This window comes from Bubalus kerabau, chromosome 7, assembly GCF_029407905.1.
Source record: "Bubalus kerabau isolate K-KA32 ecotype Philippines breed swamp buffalo chromosome 7, PCC_UOA_SB_1v2, whole genome shotgun sequence".
Classification (NCBI taxonomy): Eukaryota; Metazoa; Chordata; class Mammalia; order Artiodactyla; family Bovidae; genus Bubalus; species Bubalus kerabau.
The window spans coordinates 48,312,000-48,323,083 of NC_073630.1; the positions used below are offsets into that span (position 1 = coordinate 48,312,000).

Sequence of the window (11,084 nt, forward strand, 5' to 3'; positions counted from 1 at the left end):
TGGTGTTGGAGAAGATTTTTAACAGTCCCTTGGACTGTAAGGAGATCCAACCAGCCCATCCTAAAGGAGATCAATCCTGGGTGTTCATTGGAAGGACTGATGTTGAAGCTGAAACTCCAATACTTCAGCTACCTGATGTGAAGAGCTGACTCATTCAAAAAGACCTTGATGCTAGGAAAAATTGAGGGCAGGAGGAGAAGGGGATGACAGAGGATGAGATGGTTGGATGGCATCACCGACTCAATGGACGTGAGTTTGAGTAAATTCCAGGAATTGGTGAGGGACAGGGCGACCTGGCGTGTTTTTCAAGGGCCTTCTTCACCAGAAACTTTATTACCAAAAACAACCACAACAGAGGAAGGAATAAATACATTCTGAAGACACAAAGATTAACTGCTGACCACATACTGGGGTTTAACTCTGATGTAAGTGTAAAAGGAGCACCAAGATCACAGTTGCATATCCACCGGAAAGATATAAGCCTCGGTGTACTAATCTGCAAAGTGAACAGTATTAAGAGTCTCTTAGATTAAAACAAGAAAGCAAATTCAATCACCTTGAAATGTTGGCTATGATTCTAACTCTCTAACTTCAACAGGACAGGGAAGATAAAAGGGCCAGTTAAGGAGGGCTCAAACTCACCGCTTCATAAATATATGTAGGATATTGTATATATGCATGTTTCCTTTTCAAAACAGGTACTCTTACTATAAAGGAGTTTGTTATTTAGAAGATTTACTAATTGAGGTTTAATGCTTAAAAAACCAATTATCAAAGCAGTGCACTATAATCACTTAGCCACAATACTGACAGGAAGAGACACAACAGGACACAGTTGTTGAGCACAGGGTTCAGTATTCTACCTCAGCTTAATCCTCAGCCTCAGCACTTAAGCTAACTATATAATCAGTTATTTCTTTCCTCATCAATAAAAAATCTCATGGAGTAATGCAAGGACTAAATGAGTTAATATACGTAATGTGCTTAAAATAGAGCCTGGAACATAATAAATGTCCAGTATAACATTGGTTATCGTATTTTTTAATTTAAAATACCAGGTTAAAATTCTACACGGAATAACAGAAACACTCTAAAGATGTAACCTGTTTATCCAAGTATTTTAAATAAGCACTGCTCTTAATCTGGCATTCTCACTTTCCAAGGATATATTGGACTTTTAAGATATATCACTAAGTACACATAAGGACGTTCATCGCACTTTTTACTTAAAAGGTTGGAAAACTACCCAAAAAAATCAGTGAACAGGAAACTAGCTAAATAAATTATGATACTCCTTTACAAGTGGAATACTATGCAGCCAATGAAAAGAATAATGTATATCTATTCCACAGCTTATGACACATTTCTGAGTGAATTAAAAAAAAAAATCAAAGCCTAAATAATACATATTAAAAGGCAGCAATGGAGAAGCAGACGTAGAAATCAGATTTGTAGATACAGTGTGGGAGGGAGAAGTTGGGATTAACTGAGAGTAGCGTGAAAACATACATTACCCTATGTAAAATAGCCAGCCAGTAGGTATTTGCTGTGACACAAAGAACTCAACGCAGGGCTCTGTGACAACCTAGACAAGTGGGATGGGGTGGGAGATGGGAGGGAGGTTCAAGAGTGGGGGACATATGTATACCTGTGGCTGATTCATGTTGATGCATGACAGAAACTAGCCCAATACTGTAAAGCAAGTACCTCCCAATAAAAGAAAAAGATCCTATGGCTATCAAATTTTATAGTTCATACCTGTGAATAAATATGCAGACATATAAGTAAAACAAATTTTCATCAAGAGATTAAATAAAGAAGGGGATGAAGGCATCTGAGAATTTTTTGCCTTTTACTTTACTTTTACTTTACATTTTTATGAATGGACATTTCTTGTGTCCCTGGGGCAAGTTACTTAACCTCACCTACATTGCAAAACTTCAGTGAAAAAAACATGTACACACACACACATATATATATACATACACACACATATAGTACCTAAAATATTTTGGGAACTACACATATTATTTTATCACTACATTTGCTTCACATGTTTAACAGAAAAAACTTATCAGGCAGTAATAACAAAAACAAATATTAAGATGAAAAAGTCCCTATTTTCAAAAATTTTTTCCATACCTCAACAGTAAGTTGTCTCTTGGTTAATAATTATACACAGAAAATGTTGTGAATAATGGAAAAAAGAAAGTCAATATGTAACAGAAACCTTCAACGTCTCTACCTGACTCCAAAACTAAAATATAGCACGAGTAAACAAAGCCAAATATAGTTTAGGAGCATGAATCTGAGTATAATCTCTCACTGAAATTACCTTCACTTCTCAGGAATGGGGAAAATGGGACATTTATGTTTGGCAGTGGAGTTCACATGACCGACAGGCCTACTCTCCCAGGTAAAGCCACCTGTTAACTATAACTAGCAGGGCTTAAAAAAAAAACCCTGCAAGGCTGCAAGACAGTAACAAAAGTAACTTAAAATTATTAAATGGGGTAGGAGGTGGGAATCCCAAGCACTTATCAACACTGTAAACTCACTGCTAGAGAAAGTTCTATGAGAAATGGCATTCAGGTGACATAGTAATTACTATACAAATGCCCCACCAAAACATCTCAGAATGTGAGCTTTATTTCCAAGATGAACTCTCCTTCATCTAAGGTAGATGTCATTTATAATACACAGGTGAATCATAAGTTCACCATCAAAGACCCGAAAAGTTAATATTTTTACTAAAGATGCCAGATTTACAAGAAAAAAGGCGCAAATCCATGTCCCTATCATGGGACCACTAATCCCAAGCATTTGAATGGTGCACATACATCATAATATAAGTGGATTCATTCATTTACAATGTATTTTTTTTCCAATTTCAACTCTGTGAGAGAGATTAAGATGCTAAGTTGCACCTTAACCAGATGACAAGCAACTTATTGTTGCTTCACAGGAACAAAGAACCAAGTGTTCCCTGCTTTACTAACCCAATATAAATGTCATTAAAAAGGCTGTAATGACTCTCAACTAGTCATGTCTGTGTGCTGTACTGGAAAAAGCAAGAGGCAAATCAAAAGATCAAGGTTCTAAATTCAGCTGTAAACTGAAAGGTCGCACAAGCCACCTTAACAACTCTGGATCTCCATTCCTCATCCCTTGAGTGTAAACAATTATACTCTCTTTCAAGTCACTTCCAGGTCTAAAGAGTTTGTGACTTGTAAGGAGCTAAAATTTTGCTGTGTGTGTTGGGGGGAGTGAGGGTCCACTGCCGAAAATGACAAAGCTGACATGTAACACTGCAAACTAAAAAATTTACCAGATTAAAATCTTACATACTTACACTTCCCGTATTCAATACATGAAAAGATATCAAAAAGTACACCCTATCCTGGCTTATACTCCCCAGACACCTCAATCAACCCAAAGGAAGGACTTTGAGTGAAGAGAAATTCAAAAAAGTTATACAAACTTGACACAGCGATTCTGCACAAGTATACACGCAATAATATGCAAAATTATGCAAAGTATTGAAGGTATGCAGACTTTCAAGTCTCTGCCTGAATTATTCGAATAAATCTCTGTACATCAGGGAAGTACACATTGAACAAAAACTTATTTTCATGCAATTGCGAAAGTCAATTGTTAAATTCCTCTGCATCTTGAAGAAAAGGCTGAGTAGAAAGAAATCTGAAAACACCTGTGTATTTCAACTCCCAAGCAATCTCCCCAAGGGCGACATTTTGCCGTTTTAACTACTAGACACTTTTGAAATGGGTCTTGTTTCAAAAGCTACTTACGAAGGAGGGCGGGGAAGAGGGACAGAAAACAAGAACTCACAGGAAAAAAAGAGAAAGACTATCTTCTAATATCTATCCCAGGGATAACCCTGTAACTACTGTTTCGGCCAAAGCAGGAAATAAAGGAGATGGCGGGAGCATGGGCAGAGAGCGGAAGTTTGCCTCGTACCTACTTTGAAGTGTTTGAATGGACCGAGGCACGCGCTCTCCCGCCAAAGTATAAACTCAGCGGCCCCAAATCACCAGCTGCTGCCCAAAAGGTATATTCCACAGTTTCTATTCTCAAGGCGGGCCCTCTACTCTCCCACCCCCCGATAACTCCTCGTCTGCACGCCTCACTCAACTTCCACCACCTCCACCCCCGCCTACACCAGAATCCACGCGCCTCTCTCACTTTCCGGCCTCCGCTTCTCCCCTTGCTGGGCACTCAGCCTCCCCCCGAAGGCCCTCTCCCAGACCCCGCTGCCCGAGAAGTACCTAGCGCCCTTGGAAGCGACTACTCCTGCCGCGCCCTCCCCCACTCTCTCCTCCGGATCCAGGCCTTACCGGGAGCCCAGACCACGAGGTCCGCGGTTCCCTCCCGTCCGCTCCCCTCGAAGTGACTCTCGCTCGACTCCGCCCGGGGAGGAGGCGCCCCAGTGACCACGCCAGGCCTCTCCGCTCTCCCAACTGGGCGGGCGGTGGCCGCGCCACTCAGCTCCCCGCGCCCTTGCCGGGCCAAACGCCGGGAGTGGCACCGCTCTCCCGTGCCCCGCCGCCAATGACCCGAGCCGAAAGGGAAACAAAGCGTCGGGCCCCGGAGTCCGCTCGGCCTGGCCCTCCCTGGCCCGTCCGCCGCCGGGACCCCAACAAAGCCCGAGCCCTTGCCTCGCGCCCCCGGCCTGGCTTACCCATCGGTCCCCGCACGCTTCTTGCCGGAGGGGTAATCCTCCCCCAGGTCCAACCGGTGTCGCTTAGACATTTTCGAACTCTTCGAGCAGGCGGTTATGAAGGAAGGAAAAAACAAACCCTGGCGGCTCTATCGGCGCAGTCGAGGGCACCTACTAAACTCTGGAGGACCCCCACCCCTCCCGCTACAACACCCTACACCGTGCGGCCGGAACCAGGAGCTAAAATGGCGGCGGCGACGAGGGCTGGGCCTGCGCGCGCGCTTCCGCGGTATGATGTGCGTGCGTGCGTCTGTAGTGCGCGCGCGCGCAGCGGAGGCGGGAACTCTAGCCCCGCCCGCTGCCTCGTGGGCCCGCCTTTATTCCTCCGTGCCAGTCTTCTCCTTCTTGCCACCACTTTCCGCCCTCTTGCCACCACTTTCCGCCCTCTTGGTGGGTGCTAGGCGGGTTGAGCCTTTGGGTCTTTCATGCCCCTCTGATTTTGGAAATTGAGAAAAGAGAAAGTCTAATCCTGGGTAGGTGGTTCTATCCATCTGTATTACCCTGGCATTAGGGGGACAGAGCTAGGGCTGGAACCCAATTATAACTCCAGGTCTGGAACTTGAAACTGCTGAGCTCAGCTGCAGTGACGAAACTGAATTGAGAAAATTTCAAGACTTACCGTAATCAGTTTTGCCTTAAAAAAATTTTTTTTTGTATCAGAGTACAGTTGATTTAACATTTTGTCTTAGAAAAGGACAATATGCATTCAGTCTATCGATGTTTTTACTGGAATAGGGAAAGTTGGCAATAAAGGCGTAACTTTTTCTTGCGTGCCTATTATGGAGAAGGCAATGGCACCCCACTCCAGTACTCTTGCCTGGAAAATCCCATGAACAGAGGAGCCTGGTAGGCTGCAGTCCATGGGGTCGCTAAGTGGAAGACTGAGAGACTTCACTTTCACTTTTCACTCTCATACATTGGAGAAGGAAATGGCAACCCACTCCAGTATTCTTGCCTGGAGACTCCCAGGGAAGGTGGAGCCTGATGGGCTGTGGTCTTTGGGGTCGCACAGAGTCAGACACGACTGAAGCGACTTACCTACCTAGAGGGATTCTTGCCCACAGTGGTAGATATAATGGTCATCTGAATTAAATTCACCCATTCCAGTCCATTTTAGTTCAGTTCAGTCTCACAGTCGTGTCTGACTCTTTGCAACCCCATGGATCGCAGCACGCCAGGCCTCCCTGTACATCACCAACTCCCGGAGTTCACTCAAACTCACGTCCATCGAGTCAGTGATGCCATCAAGCCATCTCATCCTCTGTCGTCCCTTTTTCCTCCTGCCCCCAATCCCTCCCAGCATCAGAGTCTTTTCCAATGAGTCAACTCTTCGCATGAGGTGGCCAAAGTACTGGAGTTTCAGTTTTAGCATCATTTCTTCCAAAGCACACCCAGGACTGATCTCCTTTAGAATGGACTGGTTGGATCTCTTTGCAGTCCGAGGAACTCGCAAGAATCTTCTTCAACACCACAGTTCAAAAGCATCAATTCTTCGGCGCTCAGTCTTCTTCATAGTCCAACTGTCACATCCATACATGACTACTGGAAAAACCATAGCCTTGACTAGACGGACCTTTATTGGCAAAGTAATGTCTCTGCTTTTGAATATACTATCTAGGTTGGTCATAACTTTCCTTCCAAGGAGTAAGCGTCTTTTAATTTCATGGCTGCAGTCACCATCTGCAGTGATTTTGGAGCCCAAAAAAATAAAGTCTGACACTGTTTCCACTGTTTTCCCATCTATTTCCCATGAAGTGATGGGACCGGATGCCATGATCTTAGTTTCCTGAATGTTGAGCTTTAAGCCAACTTTTTCACTCTCCTCTTTCACTTTCATCAAGAGGCTTTTTAGTTCCTCTTCACTTTCTGCCATAAGGGTGGTGTCATCTGCATATCTGAAGTTATTGATCTTTCTCCCAACAATCTTGATCCCAGCTTGTGCTTCTTCCAGCCCAGCGTTTCTCATGATGTACTCTGCATAAAAGTTAAATAAGCAGGGTGACAATATACAGCCTTGACATACTCCTTTTCCTATTTGGAACCAGTCTGTTGTTCCATGTCCAGTTCTACCTGTTGCTTCCTGACCTGCATATAGGTTTCTCAAGAGGCAGGTCAGGTGGTCTGGTATTCCCATCTCTTTCAGAATTTTCCACAGTTTGTTGTGATCCACACAGTAAAGGCTTTGGCATAGTCTCTAAAGCAGAAATAGATGTTCTTCTGGAACTCTCTTGCTTTTTCAATGATCCAGCGGATTTTTGGCAATTTGATCTCTGGTTCCTCTGCCTTTTCGAAAACCAGCTTGACCCCCTCATCCCCCCCTCTCATCCATTTTCGTTAGCTAATTTTTAAAATATCAGTGTTCACTCTTGCCATCTCCTGTTTGACTGTTTCCAATTTGCCTTGATTCTGGGACCTAACGTTCCAGGTTCCTATGCAATATTGCTCTTTACAGCATCAGGCGTTATGTCCATCACCAGTCACATCCACAACTGGGTGTTGTTTTTGCCTTGGTTCAGTCTCTTCATTCTTTCTGGAGTTAGTTTATTGATCTTGAGTAGCATATTGGGCACCTACCAACCTGGAGAGTTCATCTTTCAGTGCCCTATATTTTTTGCCTTTTCATACTGTTCACGGGGTTCTCAAGGCAATACTACTGAAGTGGTTTGCCATTCCCTTCTCCAGTGGACCATGTTTTGTCAGAACTCTCCACTATGACCCATCCGTCTTGGGTGGCCCTACACGGCATGGCTCATAGTTTCGTTGAGTTAGACAAGGTTGTGGTCCATGTGATCAGATTGGTTAGTTTTCTGTGATTGTGTTTAGTTCTAGAAGGTCTTGTAGGTCCATAGTCAACAAAAGAGTCCGAAGTGCAGTATTTGGGTGCAGTCTCAAAAACGGCAGAATGATCTCTGTTCATTTCCAAGGCAAACCATTCAATATCACAGTAACCCAAGTCTATGCCCTGACCAGTAATGCTGAAGAAGCTGAAGTTGAATGGTTCTATGAAGACCTACAAGACCTTCTAGAACTAACACCCAAAAAAGATGTCCTTTCCATTATTGGGGACTGGAATGCAAAAGTAGGAAGTCAAGAACTATCTGGAGTAACAGACAAATTTGGTCTTGGAGTACAAAATGAAGCAGGGCAAAGGCTTAAAGAAAACACTCTGGTCTTAGCAAACACCCTCTTTCGATAACACATGAGAAGACTCTATACATGGACATCACCAGATGGTCAATACTGAAATCAAATTGATTATATTCTTTGCAGCCAAAGATGGAGAAGCTCTATACAATCAGCAAAAACAAGACCAGGAGCTGACTGTGGCTCAGATCGTGAACTCCTTATTGCCAAATTCAGACTTAAGTTGAAGAAAGTATGGAAAACCAGTAGACCATTAAGATATGACCTAAATCAAATCCCTTACGATTATACAGTGGAAGTGACAAATAGATTCAAAGAACTAGATCTGATAGACAGAGTGCCTGAAGAACTATGGACTGAGGTTCATGACATTGTACAGGAAGCGGTGATCAAGACCATCCCCAAGGAAAATACAAAAAGGCAAAATGGTTGTCTGAAGAGGCCTTACAAATAGCTATGAAAAGAAGAGAAGTGAAAGGCAAAGGAGAAAAGGAAAGATATACCAATTTGAATCAGTTCAGTTCAGTCACTCAGTTCTGTCCGACTCTTTGCAACCCCATGGACTGCCACGCCAGTTCCCCCTGTCCATCACCAATTCCTGGAGTTTACTCAAACTCATGTCCATTGAGTAGGTGATGCCATCCAACCATCTCATCCTCTGTTGTCAATGCAGAGTTTCAAAGAATAGCAGGGAGAGATAAGAAAGACTTCCTCATTGATCAATGCAAAGAAATAGAGGAAAACAATAGAATGGGAAAGACTAGAGATCTCTTTTTATAAAAAAATAAAGATACCAAGGGCACTTTTCATGCAAAGATGGGCACAATAAAGGACAGAAATGGTGTGGACCTAACAGAAGCAGAAAATATTAAGAAGAGGTGGCAAGAATACACAGAAGAACTATACAAAGAAGATCTTCATGACTCACATAATCACAATGGTGTGATCACTCACCTAGAGCCAGACATCCTGGACTGTGATGTCAAGTGGGCCTTAGGAAGCATCACTGCAAATAAAGCTAGTGGAGGTGATGGAATTTCAGTTGAGCTATTTCAAATCCTAAAAGATGGTGCTGTCTTCGACAAAGAAGGCAAGAATATACGATGGAGAAAAGACAATCTCTTTAACAAGTGGTGCTTGGAAAACTGGTTAACCACTTGTAAAAGAATGAAACTAGAACACATTCTAACACCATAAACAAAAATAAACTCAAAATGGATTAAAGATCTAAACATAAGACCAGAAACTATAAAACTCCTAGAGGAGAACATAGGCAAAACACTCTCCGACATACATCACAGCAGGATCCTCTATGACCCACCTCTCAGTATATTGGAAATAAAAGCAAAAATAAATAGATGGGACCTAATTAAAATTAAAAGCTTCTGCACAACAAAGGAAACTATAAGCAAGGTGAAAAGACAGTCTTCAGAATGGGAGAAACTAATAGCAAATGAAGCAACTGACAGAGAATTAATCTCAAAAATATACAAGCAACTCCTGCAGCTCAATTCCAGAAAAATAAACGACCCAATAAAAAAATGGGCTGAAGAACTAAACAGACATTTCTCCAAAGAAGACATACAGATGGCTTACAAACACATGAAAAGATGCTCAAGAGAAATGCAAATCAAAACCACAATGAGGTAGCATTTCATGCCAGTCAGAATGGCTGCGATCCAAAAGTCTACAAGCAATAAATGCTGGAGAGGGTGTGGAGAAAAGGGAACCCTATTACACTGTTGGTGGGAATGCAAACTAGTACAGCCACTGTGGAGAACAGTGTGGAGATTCCTTAAAAAACTGGAAATAGAACTGCCATATGACCCAGCAAACACACTGCTGGGCACACATATTGAGGAAACCAGAAGGGAAAGAGACACATGTACCCCAATGTTCATCACAGCACTGTTTATAATAGCCAGGACATGGAAGCAACCTAGATGTCCATAAGCAGACGAATGGATAAGAAAGCTGTGGTACATATACATAATGGAGTATTACTCAGCCATTAAAAAGAATACATTTGAATCAGTTCTAATGAGGTGGATGAAACTGGAGCCTGTTATACAGAGTGAAGTAAGCCAGTAAGAAAAACACCAATACAGTATAATAACGCATATATATGGAATTTAGAAAGATGGTAACGATAACCATGTATGCGAGATAGCAAAAGAGACACTGATGTATAGAACAGTCTTCTGGACTCTGTGGGAGAGGTTCAAGGTGGGATGATTTGGGAGAATGGCATTGAAACATGTGTATTATCATATGTGAAATGGATCGCCAGTCCAGGTCCGATGCATGATACAGGGTGCTCAGGGCTGGTGCACTGGGATGACCCAGAGGGATGGGATGGGGAGAGAGGTGGAAGGAGGGTTTAGGATGGGGAACACATGTACACCCGTGGCAGATTCATGTCAATGTATGGCAAAACCAATACAATATTGTAAAGTAATTCAGTTCAGTTCAATTCAGTTACTCAGTCGTGTCCAACTCTTTGAGACCCCATGAATCGCAGCACGGCAGGCCTCCCTGTCCATCACCAATTCCCGGAGATTACACAAACTCATGTCTATTGAGTCGGTGATGCCATCGAGCCATCTCATCCTCTGTCATCCCCTTCTCCTCCTGCCCCCAATCCCTCCCAGCATCAGGGTCTTTTCCAATGAGTCAACTGTTTCATGAGGTGGCCAAAGTATTGGAGTTTCAGCCTTAGCATCAGTCCTTCCAATGAACACCCAGGACTGATCTCCTTCATAATAGACTGTTTGGTTCTCCTTGCAGTCCAAGGGACTCTCAAGGGTCTTCTCCAACACCACCGTTTAAAATGTATATGGAATCTGAAGAGATGGCACTGATGAATTTATTTTCAGGGCAGCAATGGAGAAACAGACCTATGGACACGGGGAAGGGGAGGAGAGAGAAGGGAGATGTATGGAGAGAGTAACATGGAAACTCGACAGTACCATATGTAAAATAAGAGAGCCAGTGAGAATCTGCTGTATGAGTCAGGGAACGCAAACAGGGGCTCGGTGACAGGCTGAAGGGTGGGATGAGGAGAGAGACGGGAGGGAGGTACGGGAGGAGGGGACATGATGTACCTATGGCAGTTCTTGTTGATGTATGACAGAAAACCACAAAATTCTGTAAAACAATAATCCTTCAATTAATTTTTTAAAAAATGACTTCAAAATACAGG

The 11,084-nt window shown here is 43.1% G+C and overlaps 1 protein-coding gene across 1 annotated transcript in view; it reads right to left on the reverse strand.

The window, feature by feature from the left end:
* Window positions 1-4,991, reverse strand: part of DHX15 (DEAH-box helicase 15) — a 54,334-nt gene extending 49,343 nt beyond the window's left edge. The window contains exon 1 of the mRNA XM_055588153.1: window positions 4,700-4,991. Coding sequence (XP_055444128.1) covers window positions 4,700-4,770 — 71 coding nt within the window. The 5' untranslated portion in view covers window positions 4,771-4,991. The remainder of the gene's footprint in view (window positions 1-4,699) is intronic.
* Between the last annotated feature and the right edge of the window lie 6,093 nt (window positions 4,992-11,084).